This window comes from Megalopta genalis, chromosome 6 (assembly GCF_051020955.1).
Source record: "Megalopta genalis isolate 19385.01 chromosome 6, iyMegGena1_principal, whole genome shotgun sequence".
Lineage (NCBI taxonomy): Eukaryota > Metazoa > Arthropoda > Insecta > Hymenoptera > Halictidae > Megalopta > Megalopta genalis.
The window spans coordinates 16,129,837-16,155,182 of record NC_135018.1 but is presented as its reverse complement, the minus strand read 5'-3'; the positions used below and the strand labels follow the sequence as shown (position 1 = coordinate 16,155,182).

Sequence of the window (25,346 nt, the reverse complement as noted above, 5' to 3'; positions counted from 1 at the left end):
TGTATATAATGTTGTATTTTAAACATAATTTTTTTAACGTTGTTTATACAAAAATATATTCATCTCGACGTACATTTTACGGTGTCGAATTCCGTTCAGAAATGAACGGAATAAAAGAATACAAAATTGTATTTCCAAAATGAACAAAATAAAAGAATACAAAAATTTATTTAAAAAATGAACAAAATAAAAGTACAAAGAGTTTTATTCAAAAATAAGCAAAAGAAAAGAATGGAAGGATTTATTTAAAAAATAAGCAAACTAAAAGTATAAAAAGATTTATTCGGAAAGAAAACAAACTGAAAGAACAAAAAGATTTATTCCAAAATAATCGAAATAAGAGAGAAGAAAATGTTAATATGTCTTTTTCGATAAATAAATTAATTATATAATTATTATTAATAATATATTAATTATACCCGAAAAGGAATCAACGGCACAGCAATTGGTCGGCCCACAATAACCGGCTCCGCTGCCCTAGAAATTGTCGTCTCGCGTCGATAACTCGTTTCTCGAAATTGTTTCTACGGGACACGGAAATAGGATCGGCGACACAATGCGCCGGTTAATTGTGGTTCGCTCGGGAATGCGCGTTTCTCTTGTTGGTCGGTGTTTGAGCAGCGGGAACGGCTTTCCGAGGGGAGGCTCTCGGCTCGCTTGATCCGTCGAAAGAATTCTAGACGTCGCGTCCCGTCGTAGCCGTCAGGCAGACGATTAAATGAGAACCCGAGTGGGTATTTCCTATTCGGCCGCCTTTTCAGCTGCTTCCGCGTCCTTTCCAGCCACCCGAGACGCGTTTCAGCCCGATGAATGGGGGAGGAAAAAACGATTAAAGGAGACGAGTATGGGCGGCGAACGATTAAAAGGCGAAACGCAGTATCGTCTGGTAAAAGCCTCGTTTGAGATATTGGAAGAAACCCCCAAGGCGGCACGCGGATGCTTTCAAGGGAGAGCTACGACCGAAACGAGGTCCGGGAACCTCCGACAGGGGCTACGGAAAAATCATTATTTGCTGATTTAATCGGCCTCCTCGTCGTAATAAGATTCCTCACCGTTCGATCGAGATGCGATCATTTTTATTCGAGCAAGGAATTAATTTTCAATCAGGTCGCCCAGGCTCTCGGTGATTTATTCTGCAAATATACTTCTTTACATTACGATTATTAGATGGATGTTGCTGCTTTCAAGAAACTGTGCGCCTTTCGCAGGCTTTAGCGTATCTCGGAATAAAATGAACGACTTCGTGAATTTCATTTCATTTCAGAATGGAGAATATTACAGGACGTATGCACACGGCTCTCTGAATTTTATCGTTTTTCTTTCCAGTACAAAAGATTATTAAAACTTTATCAGCTCACGTAATTTTCAAGGGATTATTGAACAGAGGAAATCGTCGAAAACGAACAAATACAATGTACACGGGATTTAATTGGTCCTCGGATAAGATGAAGAACTTCGTGAGTTTTATACAATTTTAGAATATATTCTAGAAAATGATAGAATACTCGACGAATTCGTTATTATAGAAAGTTATGATAACTAATCGGCTCCACATTCGTTCTCTTCAAATTTGTCGATACAGTAACGGCAATCATTGATCAACGGAAGAAACATTTCATTGTTTCAACAATATGGCAATATGTCGCACGAGTAGCACAGCAAAAAGAGAAAAGAAATGACACAGTAAGAGAAGATACGCAGAATAGAATATATGTGATAAAGGTAATCGAATAAAGCGGAAAATATGGAAAAAATAATAGAGCACAGCACAGTAAAAGGTAATTAAAATAAGAACGAAGAAATGAGGTGAGACGTGAAAGCAGTAACACGAATCGCAGAAAATGAAACATGACGAAGCAGTACAAGGGATACGAGAAGTATAGAAAATTGTCCAAAATGATAAATCGGACTTCTGGAATTGTATTGAATTTTCGAATACAGAGGACTTTAGAATATTTTGCATAAAGGTTCCATTAGTCTCTAAATAAAATAAAATGTTGGATATAAAGACTTCCTTGATTTCAGAATAAAATCAACAATTGTTTGAGCCGAATAAAATTTGTACGCACAGAAAATCGTAGAAAATCATGGAAAATCATAGAAAATTATATAGAAAATCATATAAAATCATAGACAATCATAGAAAATTGTAGAAAATCTTGAAAAATCATAGAAAATTGTAGAAAATTATGGAAAATCATGTACGCATAGAAAATCGTAGAAAATCATGGAAAATCATAGAAAATTATATAGAAAATCATAGAAAATCATAGAAAATTGTAAAAAATTGTAGAAAATCATGAAAAATCATAGAAAATTGTAGAAAATCTTGAAAAATCATAGAAAATTGTAAAAAATTATGGAAAATCATGTAAGCATAGAAAATCGTAGAAAATCATGGAAAATCATAGAAAATTATATAGAAAATCATAGAAAATCATAGAAAATTGTAAAAAATTGTAGAAAATCATGAAAAATCATAGAAAATAGTAGAAAAATAATGGAAAATCATGGAAAATTATAGAAAATTGTAGAAAATCATGAAAAATCACAGAAAATCATATCAAATCACAGAAAATCATAGAAAACCATAACAAATCACGTAAAATCAAATAAGAACATAGCGAATCATAGAAAGTCCTGCGTAATGGTTTCATTGAATGTTTTATCGGATCTTGGATGTAGAGAATTGTGGTACAGGAAGCGATCGAGTCACAGACCGAAGAGTCACTTGGTTATTTCCAGTGTCTGGTGCTCGCAGCGATAATAAACTCATCCCGGACAGGATACTCGCTGTCACCTGCGACAATCGCAGCGTCAAAGAGCGTTCTACCGGTTCTGAAGAGGCATTCTTTTCTGTTCGGCATGATCGCTGGTCGTCTAGGCGGCGCGTTACTTCCAATATAAACGATTGACGTCACGGCCGTTGGTTCATCAATCATGAAGGATCGACTGCGCGTTGCAAAAGACGTCGGATCGATTATTGACATACTCGAGCGAGAGGCATGCACGTCTCTTTGATCGAAAGCTTGACTCCCAATCGACAAGCGCGCGGAGTATTCCAGTATTTCATCGGCCGTGTATTCCTACCGCGAGAAATAAGGTATTCGACGGGACATGGATGAATAGGCATGATGAAAAATGTAAGAACGCGCGCCACATACGAATATACGTAGATGCCGGTCGACATCTACTGTACCCAACTCCGAGAAATTACCATGAAGAGTCGTCGATGAATTTGTTTGACATCGAAATTGTGTCGAAGGAAATTCCTCCCGTGAAATTAATTCGATAAAATGTTGACCAACGAATCGTTTTCGGTATCTAGGTTGCATTCAAATCAATCTTAAAATATGTTATGCATTGTTACCTTTCGCTGAACTTGTCTAGGTCTCGTTTCTTGTTGAAAATACTGCGGTAAGTCGCTACAACTTCACGTCGAAACTTCATCGTAATTTTCTGTTACTTATTTTATGTCAAGAAAATCCTGATTTTCAATATAGACTTAGTCGTTGTTTAAAATCTCTTATTTGGAATATCTTTGCTGAAATTTTCAATTTTAATATGCCGCGTAAAAAACGAGATCGTGTTAGCGCAACTAAAATACAAGGTGCGTTGAACGAAATATTGCAGAAAGGAATTTTATGAAACTCGTTCGTCGTTTCTTCTTTAATATACTAGTATGAGAATGTGACTGTAACGACGTTAGTTGCGTCGAACAATAAGTGAACAGAACAGAAAACGGCGAGAACATCGGAAGAAATAGCGTCTACGATTCTGTTACCTTCGTCTCATTGAAACTGTTCCGATAAAAATACATGTTTACGTGAACTCGGCATAGCGTAATCGATGCAGACAATTTTTATCTTGCGACGAAGATTTCATTCACGATCTACTAAATAATTTCTCGTTATGAAGCTGTCGGAATAAAAGTAAACGAAGTCAACAAGAAACAAAAATTGTCTCGTTCTGTCAGGATAATTATTAAGGAACGAGAAGTGCTAAACAACGCAGCTGTGAAAGAAACCGTGGTGCAAGTGGTTAAGTGTTTTGAACTAGACACATTTTACAACACTATTGCCATTAAAGCATGCATGAAAGCTCGTAAATATACGTTTTAAAAGCCAGCTATTTATAATTTGCACGAGCTGTTTTCGTTCTACTTACTGCTTACAAGTAAAATATTGCACAGATAATTATCCTCGTCGTAATTAACAATGTTAAATGACGACGTTCAATGTAAATACGTCGAATATAGAATTATGGTAGAAACGGATGATGGACAGAACATTATGTATCTGTCGTCCATAATTTGTTTCGATATTTACTATTTTGAACATCCAACGGAGCTGCGCCGATGTTGCAATCATTTTGTAATGCATCGAGATATAATAAATTTCAATTTACGCTGTTAAAAGTCGACGACGAATATCCAATAATGACTATTATTTTTATATACTGTATTGTATAGCAGAGGCCAGGGCAGACCCCGCATTCGCCTGGTAGAGTGAAAATATTGGACAGACGGAAGCTTAACATTTAAGATCATAAAATGAAGTCTAAAAACGCGAAGCGAAATTCGCGTGACCCACGGATCGATCCGGCACATTAACAAAGTGAAAATCCACCGTAATCGGAGCTCGGTAATTACCAGGTTATTAATCGAATTACCATTTTACGATCCCCGCCAGTCGAACCAAAGAGTAAAGCACTTCCTCGAACTCCCGTGAAGCCTCACCCCCGCTATTAATCCTTCCGCAGACGCCATTAAATCCGTCCAAACATCTTGCTCATAGCGGAACGATTTCTCGGGGCAAGATACTCGCCGAGCAATTTCCATATTCCGCCAAAGACAAACGCAACTTCCATTTGATCGACCATTCAAACAAATCAAAGATTTTCGCGGAGATACTGTTAATACACGATGTAAAACTGAAAAATCAACGGGAGCGTTTCGAACAAAATATTCACTTCGCCGAACGACGATAGTTAACCGGCAGAACCACGATTTTTCAACGTTCGAATTCTTTCTCCATGCGAGTTGGAATCCATTACACCACGATTTCTTTCGCGACCGCGTCGACCAGCACTTCCTTCGTCTTCATAATTTCTCCGATCGAACGAGACAGTTCTAATTTCTTCTCTGTTCTCATCTACTGTCACTCCTAAACTTTGTAAAAACAGATGAATCAAATTTCGCTCCAATCTATTGGGTTGGCAACTAAGTAATTGCCGATTTCAGTTATAGATGTCCCTCACTCCCATTTTTATGATATCCGTAAATGTTATATTATAAAATTATTATTATTATTATTATGTTATTTTTTATTATCCGTGAATGTTAGCAACTGGACAAATTGAATGGAGCGGTCAAGGAAAAGCGACCACAATGCTATAGTTAGCTTGCTGACTTTTTTAACACCCAAGAAATATAGTTCAAATGTTATTTCAGTTTTCTAAAATGGCACCAAAGTGGTACCACCGGCATACAACAGATAGTTTTTGCATGGCACCAGCGTGCTGCCACCGGACGGCATAGTGTTAATAGTGAAACCAATAAAAGGATTAGTTTCAGTCTCAACGAGGAGGTTTTGATAATATATTGGGTTGGCAACTAAGTAATTGCCGATTTCAGTTATAGATGTCTCTCACTCCCATTTTTATGATATCCGAAAATGTTATATTATAAAATTATTATTATTATTATTGTGTTATTTTTTATTATCCGTGAATGTTAGCAACTGGACAAATTGAATGGAGCGGTCAAGGAAAAGCGACCACAATGCTATAGTTAGCTTGCTGACTTTTTTAACACCCAAGAAATATAGTTCAAATGTTATTTCAGTTTTCTAAAGTGGCACCAAAGTGGTACCACCGGCATACAACAGATAGTTTTTGCATGGCACCAGCGTGGTGCCACCGGACGGCATAGTGTTAATAGTGAAACCAATAAAAGGATTAGCTTCAGTCTCAACGAGGAGGTTTTGATAATATATTGGGTTGGCAACTAAGTAATTGCCGATTTCAGTTATAGATGTCTCTCACTCCCATTTTTATGATATCCGAAAATGTTGTATTATAAAATTATTATTATTATTATTATGTTATTTTTTATTATCCGTGAATGTTAGCAACTGGACAAATTGAATGCAGCGGTCAAGGAAAAGCGAGCAGAATTGGTCAATCGTAAAAGTGTCATTTTCCAGCAGGACAATGCTAGGCCGCACACGTCTTTGTCCACTCGGCAAAAATTGATGGATATTGGTTGGGAATTGATGTTACACCCACCATATAGCCCTGATCTCGCGCCATTGGATCACCACTTATTTCGATCCCTGGACAACTCCCTTCGTGGTAAAACTTTTAACGACGATGACGCTGTAAAATCTCACTTAACTCAGTTTTTGGCCGAAAAGGATCAGACTTTCTACGAGCGTGGAATTTTCAAGTTGTCAGAGAGATGGCAAAAGGTCATCGAACAAAATGGAAAATACATTACAGATTAAACTTCATTCCAAGTAAGAAAAAATTTTTTATTTCATTGAACAAATCGGCAATTACTTAGTTGCCAACCCAATGGAAAACATGAACAGCGCTCGTATTTAGTGGATTATGTACGAAAAGTTCGTCGCGAGCCTGACTCGTCGTAATAGCGCAAAGGGCTAAATAAACGACTCGTTTATTTAAAACGACGACGTTTGAAAAATACGTTCACTGGCTTCTTCAGGGGAGAAAAACTTGGGGGAGAAGATCACGTATTTTTCAGACAGTTAACTCGAGGCCCGAGCCCTTGAAACTACGGCGTCTCCTTCAACCCCCTATCGATAAGAAGAGAGGGCTTTCTTCTCCGTAATGAGGGTTCCGGTATAAAGATTCGCCACCCAGGGCGACATCTCGGGAACGCCCGTAGACCAAGGGGCCGGTATTCAAGCCAAGAAAATATCCTCGAATCTTGTCCCCGGATCATGTATGCGGGGGTTGGCGCGCGTTTTACCCTGCGGGTGGCTCCGTTTTCCGCTTCGGGGGTCGAGCGGGCGACGCGAGACGACGCGAGGCGACGCGTTAATGTAAATCGCGTCGCTCGCGCGACGAAGAAGGGGGAAGAGATTGGGTGTCTAGACACCCCCGCCACGATCGCGAGGCGGGGAGGGATTTCTAGTCTGTGCTCTCTGCTCGTTAACGGTGAAAACGGCGACGGAAGATCGGGATTAGGCATCCCGTGGCAAATGTTTACGCGGCTGACACGCGCGTGTCACTCGCACGCGGAACCTTCGGGCGTACGCGACGATCTGCGAGCCTCTGTTCCAAGGGTTAGACACCCGAGGACGAGGATTCTCCAACCTTTGTCGTCTCTTGATTGTCAGATTTATTCCGCTGTCAAAGGGAAATATCCTCCAAACTTAGTGCTTAATCCTTGAACTGAGTTCGTCTGACCCAAAAAACGAAGCTACGTATTCGGGTCGTTTGGTTATTTAACACGTTTCGGTCTGAATAAAAGAGACATAGACAATTATAGAATACATATAGCTTTCTCAGTCTCATCGAATCTGTGTTTCATTTGTCCCTGTTTAACCCCTTGTGGTACCCCTTCGTGTTCATAGTTGCCACGATTAAATGATTATCGATTGTACTAACTTCTTATGTGAGAAAAAAATTCTGTTCTAATCATATTTTTATTATTTTGTAGAGAATTGGCCTCAAAATATTCTAAACATCTTGAAATTTGAGAATACGTTTTTGTTTTCACTAAAATTACAATTTAAATGGCCAACGATCGCTACTTTTTGCGTACGAGTATACTCGTCGAACACAGCTAATTGGTTGAATGACGAGAGAATAGAATTTAATGTCGACTTAAAAGAAGAACGGAATCACATTCATACTTAACAGGTTATTATTTGAAGTCGCCACCGCGCGAGACAGACTCAAAAGTCAAAGTACAGTAATGTCTCTCTAATTGACGCTCAGATTGTCCACAAAAATGGACGATTTGGCAAGAGGAGATACGATTATTCGAGCCTTGCGGTTTGTTTTTATAGTTACGAATTGTCAACAACTGTAAAAACGAGCTGCAAAGCTCGAACAATCGTATCTCCTCTTCCCAAAATTGTCCACTTTTGTGGACAATCTGAGCATCAATTAGGGAGACATTACTGTACATCAAGGGTGTTTTTCCGCGTATTTGTTATACGCGGTTCCCTACGATTTTTTAAGATCGTAGGAATAGTAAGCTGTGTTTCCTTTTTTTATCTTTAACTTGTAATATATTTGAATATTAAACTTAACACTTTATCGACCGCTAGCCTATTTATCGGCTTTTCGATTGCCAATGTTTATCGATCGCTAGCCTATTAATCGGCTTTTCGATTGCCAATGCTTATCGACCGATAGCCTATTAATCGACTTTTAGCTATCGACGGTTTTCGCTTCTTTACTGTTTTGTTAGTAGCTGACCTCCTGTATGCTGACCTCCCCATATCCTTATGAATTATAATTATAACAATTATTATTATTTATTATTATTTTTAAAGGAATAAGCACAACACAATGAATAGCGAAAATTTAGCCGGTACTGGGAGCAAATGCGCGCGTGACTAAGCCAGTCCTTACTGAGTGGCAGCCTCAACCACGACCGGACGATAAAGTGTTAACACCGATTCAGAGTAGATTTTTCAGCGAATAGACTATTTTGTGTTCGGGTTGATGATAGACTGCCTGTTGTGTGTTGCGTGTTCTCGAAGGTAAACTCGGTGTGGGTGTGTTCTAAAATTGAGATAGTCGGATTCGTGGATTATTCAATTCTTGCGAGAAGTGAGGGAAACGGTCGTCCTGGCTGATTGGTTTGCAAAATTATGAAAGTGACCGCCCCAAACTAAGGGTCACCCGTAGGTAGTGCTCGTACCCTCGGGTGACGCACGCGAAGAATCCGAGTGTTCCAAGAATTAGCCGTAGCAAACAATAGTCCGGAAAATGCCTTTTCTCGGTGGAACATGTGTACCATAAAAAAAAAAACGACTGGGAAATGACATTTGGTGACCAACTGTGGATCATAAAGGAAATACTTCAATAGAGGACGGACCGGCTTTTAACGAAATTGCTTACTACGGGTGGTCTGGAATTTCGGTTGTTTTGCCCAAGTGTAATTTATAAGGATTCCGTCGTACAACGGAACAAAGGGTTTAATAACCGAAAGATTGTACGTAATCGATATACGCTTTGCAGTACGTTTTATTCGTACGTTCGGTAATCGAAAGATTACGCGAGAGCGTAATACGCCGATGAATAATCTTATACGTGATATGAGTTCGACGCAAGGATCTCAGGGATTTGCGCCGTTATAGGAGAAAGAAGGGCGCGGTTGCGGGAAATTCGAACGTCGAACAATCTCCGTGAGCGCAGCCGGTGGAACTTGACTTATCCTAACGCGACGTTAATACCTCGACGGTGTAACTTGGCAGCCCCATTGTTCACGTCTGATCGGTTATCCGTTCCGCTAGCCGCCGATTAAATTCGCCGATGAACCCGTGACGATAAAGTTCGGTCAAGTTCATTACGCCGCTGGGGAAGGATTTTCATTAGAATGTGGGAACCCGGGAAGATTTCCGGAATTCTTCCGTCTAATCTGCGTTCTCGTCGACGAGACGGGGCCGACTTGACGAAATTCGGCGATTCTTTTCGCGGCGCACGCGACGTGGAAAATTTGAGAATTGAGCGCGAGAGCCGCGGCCCCTCGCGAACTTTTGGCAATTCGCAGGGTTCGCCGAGCGCAAACAACGGGATTAAAACGCTCATAATGCGCAAGAGGAAAGTTACCGTGATGTACAAAACAGCTCCGCGCTACCGCACCGCGCGAAATTTATTATCGCAGGAATATGTAACGGAACGAATACGCGCGGCTATCATTTCCGCCGGTTTATTAGTATTAATTCGACTCGGTAAATTGCAGCCATTGCGAACATTCGTACGCAAATTCGTACGAGAAACGACACCGGCTGAAATTAAACGCAGGCTCGTTACGAACTGTGATATAACATTTTTCGCGCGGTACGGCGTTACCGTCGTGACCGAAATTCGCATAGACGCCGCGGATGCTAATGAAAAAAATGGAACTTCTTGAACGGTAAGGTATTGAACAGAATTAACGCGGATTCTCTCGAGACGCCTTCATTGAATATTGTTATATTGCCTTTAAAAAGAGCCACAAAGAACAAACAAGGAGAATGCGCGCGGATCCATTAAGAACTTCTATCTTGGAATTACCGAACTAGAATTTTTTTAATGAATGCTCGCTAATTACGGCCGATGAGAATAGAAGGGCCGGCGTAATATACTATGGTTTAATATTAAATACCTTCGTTAGGGGGATCAAGAGAATATCCAATTAATTCGTTCGAAACTACGTTTTTATAGTCTAAATAATATCGCGGCGGAACGATAAAAAATCGCCGGCCTGACTTTATTAAGAAACGCTCGCGAAGTTAGATGAAATTCCACCGGACTGGATAAAATGTTCCATAAATACGTAATGTGTTTTCAAGAGAAAGCGAACAATACGTCCAAGGTAATCGAGAAATCAATAGCATTCAATTGATCACGTAATATGCGACTATTTCTGCTTGCAAGGACTGTGTTCGTTATTTATATTCAAGAATATAAATAACTTTATAAATACATTACATCGATAGAAACAGTTTATAAAAATATTGTCTGATTCGGTATTCCATATTTGTAATTGCCACGTTCGCGAGAAAGTAATTTCATGGAGTTCTCTGAAATTTCGAAACAATTTAGAACTTCGAGTGTCACGTCACTGTGATTAACACAATTTTTGCATTGAAACTTGAAATTGAATGTTGATTAAAATTAATTGAATTAAGTGAAACTATGTCCGGTATTCAGGAGGTACAACACGGTTACAGAAGCAATAACTATAATAATTCTCGACTACCATACCCCTTTGTATTATTAAACAAATTATTCCGGGTTTGTGTGTCTCTTACGGTGCGCCGGTGTGTGACAATTAACGTGACAAATCTTTCGCAGAATTGTGTGATAATAACAGACCTCTTCATTACGGATGTGATAATTAACCCTGTGCAACCGGATGTCTGTTCTCAGGGGAGAACGTAACAAGACTGCTGCTAATTATGGTACTTCCAAGATTAAAAATTTTGCTTCATGCAATCTGTACTAATACAATCGCATGCCAAATTCGGTTCAAATGCATTTAATGCGTTTAAATAGACGCAATTAAATTAAAAATTTAGTCGTATTTAAATATTCGCTTATTTCATTAACGTGCTTTAAAAAATATGCTGAAAAATATTAATAAATATTAATAAAAATTAATAAATATTGATACAAATTAATAAATATTAATAAAAATTAATAAATATTAATACAAATTAATAAATATTAATACAAATTAATAAATATTAGTAAAAATTAATAAATATTAATAAAAATTAATAAATATTAATAAATGACATTACACTGATCCTCTGCATATTCGGTTATTATCGACAAAAGTTATGAAACTTTGCATATCGTTAACATTTGAGTAAAATTCGATATTTTAATAAATGTACAACTTATTAAAATTTAAAGTATATATCACAGTGAAGCATATAATGTGTTATACATTGTTTATATTACAGTATTGTCTCGTTTAGTGCATACGTCGAATAAAAAGAAAATAAATAAATAGAAAATAGAAAAATAAAATAAAAATAAGAAATTAGAAAATTATACGAAAATCAAATAAATATTTTCGTTGACGCGATACAAATTATCCTATGTTTGGAAGGTGTACTGCAGCCAAAGATGTGCATCTGCGTAACATGTTTCTTAAGTTCTGTCGGTAAGCGAATTTCTAAACGTCCGAATGGTTAAGGCGATTGCCAATACCGCTGAAATTTTATCGAAAAATTTGAAGACGCGTCAAACAGTTGGGCGGCGAATCACGCGAGATTCGCAGCGCAAGAAACTCGACTTTCTCGTGATCACCATCGGCGATAAAAAGACTTAGAGAGCTCGCAGTACGGCCAACCACGGGATTACGTAAACGGAAGACAGTGTTTCGTTTCTCGACTCGGTCGAAAATAGATTTTCCCGTGGAAACCGTGCGAAGATGGCACGATTCGATACGGAATCGAAGGAATTCCCGAGTTTCCAGCGTGTCGCCGGCGTGTGACGAGTAGGGCGGCTGGAAGGAAGGGGTTGCTATCGATGCATAAGTTCAGGCTGCCTCGTGCTCGCTGATTTATAGTTGGCCGAGCTCGCCCGACGGATATCTACGTTCCCGAAATATCTTTCTTCGGGCTATGTGTTCCGGCGTGCGGCTCTAAGCGGCTGCTTCCGGTCGTCGCGCTTTTCCGTCGCGCTCGTAAAGAAGGCGAGAGCGACAGCAGGCGCAACCAACATAGCTCGATTGATGCTAGCCGAACTGAGTGGACCGACCCCGGAAATGTCCCTCTGTGATTTTGCAAATTGAATTCCCTTGCACCGATCGAATTTTACGAAATGCACACTGGCATAATGCCTGTATACACCAAAAAATATTTATACGAATCCTTTATGATCCCTTATAATTTATAATTCTCTGTTCGAATAATTCGAAAAACTAATATGGAAGAAATAAATCGATAAACTGTAAGAAAGACTCACTGATTTTTATTCAAATCAATTATTTTTAATATGTATTTCTGTACGAATAAACTCTTATTTCGAATAAAATCTTATTCGAATAAGAATTCATTCGAATAAGATTTTATTCGGATAAATTTGATCGAATATTTATTCGACAGTGTCGAATGAAAGTTTATCTAGATACATTCTTATTCGATCGAATGATCTGAACGATTCCAATTTTTATTCGATAGCGTCGAATGAGATATCATTCGTTAATCCTCGCCTTTTATCCGTAATCCGAATAGAATTTTGCCCAACTTTGTTAATAAATCTCATACGAGGTTTGAACGTCGAAACAAAGAGAAATATTTCAGCGACCCCGGGCACGGCGCGGCGGCGTGTTTCAGCGCTTAACAAGCATCGAACCAGGCCCTGCGGGTCTAGATTAGATAATCGCGATTAACGTGTCCCTTTGTGTTGGCCGTGACAGTTGCGCGCGGACAGGTATCGATCGCCGCGGGCCGTTCGCATGTGAAACGTCATCAAGAATCCGCGACTGCCGGTTCTAACGAACGTTACCGCGAAGTGCCACGCCATTAACTGGAATCGTGCGTGTTGATGGAATGTCAGCGAGACCCGGGGGTCTCTCGCTAAAATGCGCAGTCAGTTCCTGGTCGCGAAGTCGCCCCGGCTATTTCGAAGAATGTTCCGTCAGTTACACCTTGCCGATTTAATTGCTGGCAGACGGCGTTATCGAAACAGGTTATCGCCTGTGTTACGACGATCTGCGAATGAAACTGTACGAGAATAGAATTACTTTATCGACGACTCCTGTGCTGGCAACAGAATTTTCTTCGCCGCTGCAAGTATCGCGATTTTGTAGATTCGATGCCTTCCCTTTGCAATTTACGACGATTGAACCAAAGAAATTGCACGGGATGGAAAATTTACAAATACCAATTTTCATAGATACTGCATTGTCCTTCGTATTATTACTAGACTGAGGATTTTATACATTTATGATAGAAATAAACTGATCCAACAGAAAACTGTTAAGAATTATTAGAAGAATTTTACGATGTTGTTACATTTTATTTTCAAGTTCTTACTATTATTGAAAGAGAAAACATATTTGCAATCAACTTATATTTCTTACAGTTGATTTAGATTTTTATTTTACATAAAGATCCGCGGTCTAATTGTTACGCTTTAATACAAATTTTCTTTTGCAATTAATCCTCGTCGAACACTTCTAATTGGCAGGTGTCCTTTTATATTGTTAGGACAGTAGTTGTGCAATTTAAAATTTTCGACAAAATGATGCATGTTGAAATTGTTATAACGAAGTAGAAAAGTGATCAGTGTTTATTTTATTCTAAGATAGTTTTGGGAGGAAACTGGTGACAGGTTTCTTCTCGAAAATGATGACTTTAAAGGTCTCCGAAATCATTGGACAAATTTTTCTCGAGGTTACGTCTAGCATAGATATCAAGATTGAAGCTCCCTCTTTACAACCACACTTAAAAAGTCGACGTACGATTTTTTAAAACTGTTTTATAGAATCAAATTGGAGAGCAGGTTCGATCAGGTAAAAATCTCACGCTGGATCTTACTAAAAAGTTGGTGGTACTCTTGTCAAAAAGCTCACGACCAAAATAAATCTCATTTCAAAATTTGAAAAACCATTGCAAACGAGAGGCTTCGATCTTCAAATTTATGCTACCTTCAGTCACGAAAAAAATATTCCAGTGTCCTAATTTTAATTTTTCAAAAATGAAAAATTTAATGTTCGAATATGTACTTATTGCGTTCGAATATTCCATGGTTTTTTATCTCTTATTTCGTCAAAAAGGATATAACAATTTTGTTGCACGGTGTCCAGGCGAGTTCGAAAAGGCGGAAATTGGGACAAAAATTTGTATTCCCAGCGAAGAACCGCGGGTTCGAATCGGGGAAAAAGCGAAGAGTCCGTCGGGGCTCTTGACCGGAATTTTTATTTTATTTGCGCCCTACACATCTGTGTTTGCTATAAAAGCATGAAGCCCTCGATTCAATGATCGTACACTTGACCCAGTGGCATCCATTCCCCGACAATTCTAATATTCTTCCCCGACGATGGCACGCCAGCATGGCGCTGTGAGTGTGTGACAGATATAAAGCGTCGAACGTCAAAGCATAATTGAATTTCCATTCGGAATCGAGAAGTGGCCGGACCTTGACCGAATAGATTTGATTCGTTAAATTAAAGTTCGACGAGCAGCGAAAGCTTTTCGGGCCGGCTTATTTCTCACGATCGGCGGACCACGTTTTTCTGCCAAGGCTAATTTATTTCGCTGGGAGACGTCGTCGCTGGAAATTGAGGTCGTCCAGAAGCAATTTCTCAGGATCAATACGCGTCTTATATTTAATACTCCCATCCGAGCTGTCAAAAATGCACGTGTCGCACATCGCTCCATAAATAATTCTTCCTCTCCGTGTATAGCCCGTCTCACAATGCTCTAACATTCTTCTGTGCGTCCCGCCGAGCTGAAAAATTCGACGAAAATCTTCGACGTCGAGTTCTCCGAAATCAATCCTGACGGTTCATTTACATCGATCGCGATATATTTCGACGATCCTCTGTAAATTGGTCTCAAAATTCAACACAATAATAACAGTAATAAAATAATAATGGAAAGATAATAATAATTTGATACAAAATGTTTGCAAATCAAAATTTAGAAATATTTCTTCCAACAATAGTTGTATTTCAACAAATGAGTACACAATGATTTGAAATGATTTTCCTCAACAATTTTCTCACGATTCATTTGGAAATACGTATTACTATCGATAATATTCTTAAAGTCGACATCTCCAATTATCTTTCCGAGCATTACTTTGAAATTAAAATGAACGATAAGCTAAGCGTAGTTTGACGCAATAAGTAAATGGTTCCAGTATAGATTTTTATCAAAGAGTGACACACAATTATGTACACAGAATAATGAATATTTTGAAACAATATTCATGGGAACGTGCTAGCTTTAATATTCCATTGAAACTTCGTCCCCTAAAATTGTGTTGAATTATTCATACAAATATATTGTTCAAAGAACAATATATGTAAATGTAGAAAAAGAATTTTTTTTCCACATAATTCATATTTATTCTCAACTTCTATTGTGATATTCTGTTCATTCTGAAATATAGATTCATGATTATAGAATTATTATATCTATATCTTTAATATAAAAATATGGAATCTACTATTATTAGAAAGATCTGCTATTCGCAATACTAAAAATATGCCAATCGTACAGAAAAATAAATACGAAAACAGCTACGAACGTGGTGATCGCTATGTCATTTTCTCTTAAATAGTAGTAATTGCATAAAAAATGCAATTGAACACAATTTAAACGCGATAAATTATTTACAAAACTTCCTTCTACGTCGGAAATGAAATTCTTCTCACTTCCATTTCCATAAAGTTCTATAAATTCGGTAACTCGCATCCGCAGTTCAGCAACCGTTTCCTGCGGCAGCTGAAAATGCCGGCGGTTCAGGTGATAAATAACAATGGCTTCGTTCTTCGACGTGTTTAACGGAATCCGCCGTGCGCGATGTTCACGGTGAGGATGCCGCGACGGCGGGTCGACGCGAATTTAAAAAACTAAGGTCGTTAGCGGAAAGAACGAAGAGCGAAATGTAAAAGCCACGGTGGAAGACAGAGGCAAGTTGGTTCCCGGGATATCTAATTCCGCCGCTGTACACAGAAGTTCGGCCCTCGAAACGTCGGGAATACGTAAAATACTCTTCGGTTCTACCCGGAGCTTTAGTCGGGCCGGGCCGGGTCGGGCCGGGCCGAGGGTAACCCGTTTTACTGTCGCGAAAGTTCTTATGATAATCGCGGTTGAAACTTTTTTGGAGTCGTCCCGCTCGAGCTCGCCGCGATCTGCTCCGAATGCTTCTTCCGCCTCGACGTCGATGCTCCCGTGCGGAAACGACTTTCGAATTTCAATTCGCCAGACTCTCTTGTCTCTCTTGTCAACCCAAACCGCCGAGTTACTATGCCCCGCGTGTGTGTACAGCGACTGACGAATATGTTAATGTTCGCGGTAACCGTTCGAAAATCGATTCTTCAAGCTCGGCAATCGTGTTGCGCGCGGAAAGTGTTCTTCTCTCTCTCTCTCTCTCGCTCTCTCTCTCTCTCTCTCTCTCTCTCTCTCTCTCTCTCTTCTTATATGTAAACTATAATTTGCATACAGTGGTGCGAATAATTATAGACTCGAAGTAAATTTTATGTTTTTTTTTCATGGTAGTTAAACAAAAACTTAACAAAAATATGTGTATATTTCTGTATTAGAAATAGTAGAAAATAGAAATATACAAATATAGCGTTTTCTTTGGATTTTCTTTAAGTATCGATAAAAATGTTTAAAAAAAGTTACTTTCATTTCATAATTATTCACAGTACTGTAACTGGTCTGCTTTAGTTGAGACACCCTGTATATTTAAAAAAAGAATTTAATAATATACCATATTTGTATATTTCCATGTTACAAATAATAGACAGTAAAAAAATATATAAATAAATATACAAATAATAAAATATATAATATATATATGTAATATTTATATATAATATAATAATATTTTATAATATAAAATATATATATAATATACAAATTCTAGAGAATACATTAAAAAGAAATGCTGAAATGTGTGTGTGTGTGTGACATGTCTATGATATGTTATAAGAGGAAATGGATAAGTCGAACACAGAACAATAAAAAGATTGCAAGCATTTCGAAATATGTTGTTGCCGTTTTCGATCCGTTAAAGCTATTGCAAGAGGAGACACATTCTTATTGAATTTCTATTTCTTACGACTCGTGCAGAAGATTCTCAATTTGTGTTTATAAAGGCTCGCAGTTTACTTGTGACTAAAGTATGAAGGAAAACAACGAAGAGGAAAAAGATAAAGCAATTCTACGTATAATAAAATTATTTTATAAATAAACCTTTTATTAATAAACCGATACTTTTTATAAATAAACCGTTGCACAATCCCGGTATTCTCAGAAGTACTAATTAAAATGGAAAGGGCGAACGATACAGTAACGCATGCAAACAAAACAAATTGTATATGTTTTAGAAACATACGAAACAATAAAAAAATAATTTTCAAATATTGGATACATTAAAAGTTGCACGAGATTGCAAATGTAAAAGGGAAAGGTGATAAAAGGCAAGCGTTCTCACGAATAACAAAATAATGACATTTTTACATAAATAAACCGTTAGATAGTTCTCGAATACTCGAAAAAATATGATTGAAAAAATATTAAACGCACAGCTTATACAAATGGAATAAAGCTACGTGAAATTTTTATCAAATTTAATTAGGATTTAATTAGAATTTAATTAAGATCGAATCCTAATTCGAATTACGAGTCCTTAGGAACTGAAACTGTCTGACGTGTGGTTGCTCTTTATAAGAATAACAAGACTGAATTTATTGAGAGCATTGGTCATTTCTATCACAAGAAAATCAGATAAAACTCGGACAAGAAACTTTAAAAAAAACGTCAACATTTAAAGATGTTGTTATCGTTTGAACCATTTGCAATCTAAAAAAAAGAAAAACATTCTTGTTTACTCGTTCTCTAGCAAACTATTCGGACTAACATCCCCAGACAAGTTCGAGCGATTTGAACCAATTCGAAAATGTTTCAGCAATTTTTAAATGTTTCTACCATTTCGACCGGCACAGTAGATTTAGTGTTGGAAAGAAGAGTTTCCCCGAAGTTGAGAAACGAACGTTTCGCGTGCGCTTCGAAGCGGCAAGTATTCCGTGGCAAGGGAGTATTTGTCCATGAACGTTTCAGGAATTCAGCGTTCTATATTTGTAGGGCATTGAAAATGAAATAGGTGGCCAGGCAGAGCGTATCCACGGTTAATCAATAAATTTTGAGCGTCTATATCTGAACTTTTTGATCAGCAGCGTACATTCGATTCTTCCGAAGTTCCGCATCAATTATTTATCCGTGCTCACCCCCGGCCGGATTCCAGCGACTGATCGGTGCTCTCTGCTTTCTGTTCCAGATCTCCCCCATCACCACCTTCTGCAAGGTGAGTAGCTACTTGTCTATCGATATATTGGATATCGAATCATCTACTTTCCAGCGCAGCAAACAATGCTCTCTTCCTCTCCGCCCCGCTCCGTTCTGCTCCGGCTCCGTTCACTCGTGTTCCTTTTGCGTGTCACGTGCAGGATGTATGTGCCAGAGAACAATACAAATATTCAGCAAGATACGAGGAAGGTCCGTCTAAAAAAAGGGGGGAGGGGAGACAGCGATCGCGAACGTCAACGAAAGACCCGTTTCGTTCGCGGCGCATTCATTCGTTGTACGGTAATTGCAACTAAAAATTGAATGCAGAGGATCCGGCACATAAGCTTCTCGTAGTTACAGAGAACAATCGGCAGCTCGTTCGAAAACGATCGATTATCGTGATTAGTTTTATCCGTGTCATCTTCGCTTATTTAAATCGGTTCGAAATGTTCGTGTAATTTGAAGACAACGTTGGAATATTTTTAGTCTTTTAATATTTTTCTCTCTCGATTCTATGACGCATTTTACGATCACTACGAAGATCTCTTTAAGCAAATAACCTGAGAATAAACTGAATATACGATGAGGCGAGAACATTGCATGATTAGAATGAACGATCAGTGTCTCATTCTAAAATAAATCATTTTTGTGACTATTACTATTTATTTAATTTTTGTTTTTCGTATTTTAGTAATTTAATTTAAAATTCGTATTTTATATATATATAGTAATTTAATTTAGAGTTTGTATTTTAGTAATTTAATTTAGGATTCGTATTTTAGTAATTTAAAAAAAAACTGTTTGATCGTAAGGGCAACATCTATAAATGTATTTTGGACAAAATGTTTAAATTTAATTTGAACTTGATGTTTGAATATAATTTCTACAAAATGAATGAATATATAATTTGAACTTAATGCTGAATATATTTGGGGCAACCTGTACAACAGAATGCCTGAATATATTTGTAACAAAATGTTTCAGTGTAATTTGAATAAAACGTTTGAATACATTTTCGAACAAATGTTCGAATGTAATTTTTAGAAAATGTTTAAATGCACTTTCGAAGAAATGTTCGAATATAATTTGGACTCAATGATTGACTGTATTTTGGAGATAACGTTTGAATGCTCTCAGCCACATTCATCCTGTACTAAAATATTTTTACTTTGATCCCAAAAAACGCCGCAGTGGCTGTGCAGTTATTTTTAATTCTCTAAAGAAGTCAAAGTTCGTCGAGTGAAGAGCGGGTAGTAGGGCGAAATAAATATTGAATATGCAACTTCTAGATGCAATCGTTGACAGGAAATCGATAAAGCCAACGGTTAAGCGTCATAACGGTTCTTACAGCAAACGTTTTCACATTTCAAATGCCCTCGTATGTTTCGCGAATGTTTCCTTTCTGTTCGATTACCAATCGCATGATCCTTCTGGAAACCCGTTAACATATATTCTCAAACACGTTCGCAAAATTTTGTTAAATTTAACACGAGAATTTCAATTAAAATTTTTAAGAACTAGACGTTCTTAGGGATACGATTGTTCCTCGAAAAATGTCTTCTTTTCTTTCAATGGATTTTGAGAATCTACAGACTTGTAAATTAATTAATTGTGTCGATAGTACAGACTTGTCGCTGAAACTAAACTTTTAATCTGAACATCTAAAAGCACAAGTGTGCTGATGTTAAATATAGTATCTAGAAAGATCTTAATCTCAAGAAATATTCGGCACACCTTAATGTACACCTTAAAAGTGTCCTAAAGCAACGCTCTTAAAAATGGGTTGTCATCGCGACTTCGATAAATAGTTTTTAATTAACCTGATCGATGGCGGCTCCCCGGTGTCTTGGCACAAATTTACGAATTAATCGCGTGTTAAAAGCATCGAGCCCGTGCCGTTTGGAATATCGGTTTGACATATTTTCCGGAAACGTCGATAAAAGCGGTGTTCCGCGCGGCGACGGGGCGAAAATAGATTAAAAAAAATTCTGCCATTTTTCTCACGCGGGAAATACAATGTTTTCCATTATTTCTGACGCATATAAAACAGATACGAGTCCCACTTGCCCCGTGCCGTGAAATGGACGCGCCTCGAAATGGGGCCTGGTTGAACGGAATTTTCTGGAAAAACCTGCAACAACGTTCGTGTCAATCTTCGATGACATTTTAATATCGCCGGTGCACCAATGCTTCCTCTGTCGCGCATACAAACCTTCGATTTGTTCATTTTTATCAAGCATCGCGGTTCTCGTTACCGTTACTAGTACCGTTTATTGTTTACTTCTCGCAAACTAGTCTGAACTTTTCAGTTACATGCACATGTTTATTGCAATTAGTTCGTTCGATCGAAGCACGGTATTCGCGATGATTTTCGTATTATATTGATTATTGGATATTTATTCAGATGTCGTTCAACTATTGATGTCGTTCCGCTACACGTGGACAAATATATGTACGTCGAAGTAATTAAACATTAATAGTAAACACGACCAGCATTGATCATTAAATCGAATATTTTGATAGTGGATATAGTCATGTGAAGTATACATGAAATTCAAATTTGAATGATAATGATAAATCATTTTTTTTGTTAAGGTGAAAGTCAATAATATTATTTTCCAAAATGTTCCTAAATAGCTTCACAATGGCGTTTTAAAACGGAACCTATCGTATAGTATAAAATAATACATGCGAAACTAAGATGAGACAGACAAGAATTAATATTAAAATTTATATTTAGTTATTTTAACAGAGTTTCAATTAAACGTTAATTAAACGTATAGTTATGAATGGTACCGCAATCGTATCGTGAGAACTGGGAAATATAACACAAAATAAAATCACGGAAACATTAAATAACAGCAAGAGAAATGATCGCATACTGCTATCCAACATCGACAAAATTACTGTAAAACAAACTAGAAGTTACTAACATACCAAGAAAAAAAATATTCAGCACAGTAACGAATAGACCGCGAATTTTATACGCGGTTTATTCATTAAACGAACGGATCATCTTATTGAAATGATCGAAGAAAGAAATAGATGCCTAGTTAGAGCTCCAGCATCGCGCAATCAGATGCAGACAACTTTTATCTCGCATAAAAATCCGTGGTCTGCCGATCATTTTAAGAAACATACAGCCGAAGTGCTCGTTCACCGAAAAGGTCGCCCTATTATTCCTAAATAGCATCAACTCTGAAAATCGTGGCAACCGGTACGATGTAAGAAACGGTGAAACGCCCGAAGAAAAGGAGAACCCAAGACCTTTCGCCCTACATAAGGTTTCTGCCATCTGATAAGAGAAGTTAGCATTCGGCCCGGCTATCAGATTTTCTATCTACTCGCCGGTCTTTGTGACTGCGCTACCAGTGTTTAACTGTGAACCGTATCGAGCGCAGTTGACCCGGAAAAGACAGACTCCGGCGAGAAACGGAAATAATCGTTATCAGGGCCGGGTACATTCGAGGCAATCGGGAGTTAACGAAGAAAGGATAGGTAGAACCTCGGTCGAAGTGTCTCGGAGTTCCATGCCAGTGTCCTGGAGGGACGGGCAGCCTCGGAGGACAGGATAAGAGAGGTCGCAGCTCGCGGACATCTGGAGATGGACGGCGAGGATCCTGTTAAAAATGGCCGCCATTTCTTCGCGCCACGAAAAACTTCGGAGACGGTTCTCCTGCCTGTATTCCGTGCCCTCTGAGGCACGGAATGACGGAAGCCCGATAGAAATCACGATCAGAGGAATACGTTCCGTAATATTCAGAGGACAGCTGTGGCGTCCTTGTTCCAACGGTCTCATATTTTCCTGCAAATCGGTTTGAATACCGCTCCCTCGGCGACGCTCGATCGAGCAAGGAGATGCGACGAAAATTCGGAAAACGGCGGAACAATTTGCTACGGGAAGCTCGATTAATTCACACGAGCAGACGTCTATGCGAATTTAAATTATTCTTTTTAATGACCTCTTGTACGCTCAGAAACAATTTTATATCTTGCCGCATTTAAACAATACATCGTAGAAGTTATTTTAAATACGGAATTGAAAACAGAAAATTATTCCAGAAATATTTCTAATGGATGTTAAGATGTTCACAAGTCCCGGCGAAAATTAATTTATTCGAGGATATCAGAGTGCGAATGAATTCGAAGTAAATAAGATTGCGAATCTTTATGTAAGATTCGAATGTTCTGTATTGCGTTCAGGAAACAATAGTTAAATGGAGATTTACGTCTCCTCTTAATAATTTTGTTAAATTCGGGCGTCGTCCTTGAAATTTTTCCTGATGGTTTCACTGTTTTGTCTTTTATGTACGAACATAATTTTTAAATTATTTTATTTTATTTTAGTTTTGACACTTTTGCACTATCGTCACTAACTGTCTGCAATTTTTAAATTTCTATAAATCGCATTTTCAGACAATGGTAATTCGAGCCAAAAATAGAACCAGAGAAATATTGTATTAAATGTTCATGAAGTGCGCTAACAAATATAACTCGATTTACAATTATCTTGTTCGTTAAATTCTGTAAACATCATGATACAGAAATGAAGATAATATTTACTCAATGGAAAGTTTTGTCAAAAATGGAACGAGATAAAATATTTTATTAAAATATTTACAAACTTCGTTAACAAATATAATTTAATTTACAACTGCCCCGTCCGTTAAATTTGATGAATATCGATACAGAAATTTAATTAATACGATCAGGCAAATATTGCACTAAAGTGTTTACAAACCGCGCCAACAGATACAATTTAATTTACAAATGTCCTGTCCACGAAATCCTATAAACACTATTATTGATAATAGTGTTTATATCATACTACTATTTTTTATATAATATGTTTATATAATACTATTATTATAAAATGTTTATATAATACTATTATTATAAAATGTTTATATAATACTATTATTGATAATAGTGTTAATATTGATAACTTATGCCAAAAATGTTGCAAGAGAAAGATTGCATCAAAATGTTCGTAAACGGCGCTAAAAAATAATTCTTGATTAATTATCTTGTCCCTTAAGTTCTGTGAACGTCGATGCGGAAATTACGAAAATATTTACACAGCGGGTAATCGTCGAAAATGGAATCAGAAAATTGAGGCGTGCATTGTTCGGGAACGACGTTAGAGAACGAGTGCGGAGCGAAATTGCGGGAGAAGATTCCCGCCAAAAATGGTCATCATTTATTAAACCGCCGGAGAAGTTGCCTCGGCGCTCTCGACCCTGACCGTTCCTATACTATTTCATTATTAATTTTTCGCCGGAGTTTGAACGGGCGCCCTCTCGTCTTGAGTGCTCGTGTTCTTTCGAAATACCTTTAAGATCTGCTTTGAAATTGGTTTTTCTTCATTGAGGGAGCTACAAGTACCATTCCTTCTTCCCACCATTTTTCTTTTCCAGTTCTAAGAGAATCACTTGGCCCGGAATTTCGAAAGAAATCCGAGAGTAGCGTGATTGGTACGTTCTTCAAAAAACCGTTTGTCCAAAGCTGATCTCAATGTGCGGAAGATCGTTCTTAAAGATTCGATGGCTCCTGGGTTCACGCAAACATTATCTTGTAACAGCTAAAGTAAAATAAGAATTTCTTTCCGTGGCACATGGTTTATTGCGTTTTAAAATTTTACACGTGTCGTAGATGCATAAAAAGACACGATCTGATCGCGTTAATTGCAAAATTGTTTCGTTCGCAAGTTTCGTGGTCATTTTCGTAGTCTTAAACGTATATCTCTGCTCACTGGATTATCTAATTCTATTCTTTTGATCTAACAACAAGAGTTCTAATTTTCGTTTCTCCCTCTGCTTCTGAAAAAACGAAAATTAACGCTTCCAGTCGAGAAACGACGCTCCAACCTCCTTAACACGCGTTCAACGCCAACTTCCATCATCAATCGGATCTCGTACAAAAACAAAAAAAAAAAGACAACATCTCGCAACAATATTTTATGTCCGTCGAATATTTTTAACAACAACTTCAGCCGCAGAGAAAACTCGTTGCTCCCTGTTATTGAATTAAAACTTATTTTTGCAGCTCGCGTTTCCGCAGCTCTGCATAAAATCCGTGTTTTGCTGATTATGACGAATTAACCGGCGCACATGCGCTTGCACGCGGGAAGCTGGTGAAAATTTCGTGAAAATTTCATTAAACGGGAATTTCCAGGACGTCGGAAGTTCGGTTAAATAAGACAGAAACGTTCACGGCAGTTTCCATTTTCAGCACCGTCTTTGGAAAAGCATCTCGGCGCCCTCTGTTCGAGGCAATTTCACTTCCGCGATAACAAATGGGTCTTCTTTAGGAGATTTCGCGAGATTCCGCGAGATTCCGCGAGATTCCGCGACTGAATCTTAATTCCCTTAAAATAGCCGACGGATCCCAGTCAGCGTGCAGAAGGCTTTGAAGTAATTTTTCGTCGGCTACTACTTTTGATATCCGCATCGCGACGCTTCGGGGCAAGCCAGACGCTCAAAGCGGCGCTCGTTCTCAAGGAAATGGTGGAATGCCGAGCCTGACACGTCTCGTCTGCGCTTGACTGCCTTCTCGAATCTCTGCCGGTGAAAAAAATCCCTGAAACCCCGAGGAAGATGACAGTCTGTAATTGCGTAA

General features: G+C 38.1%; 1 protein-coding gene across 13 annotated transcripts in view; it reads left to right on the top strand.

The window, feature by feature from the left end:
- Positions 1-25,346, top strand: part of Nrx-1 (neurexin 1) — a 724,770-nt gene that overhangs the window by 357,970 nt on the left and 341,454 nt on the right. For all 13 annotated transcript variants that reach the window (XR_013033607.1, XR_013033611.1, XR_013033609.1 and 10 more), the window contains one exon: positions 18,721-18,747. Coding sequence is in view for 8 of the 13 variants with exons in the window: in XM_076522634.1 (XP_076378749.1) it covers positions 18,721-18,747 (27 nt within the window). In the remaining 5 variants the exon portion in view is untranslated. The remainder of the gene's footprint in view (positions 1-18,720; positions 18,748-25,346) is intronic.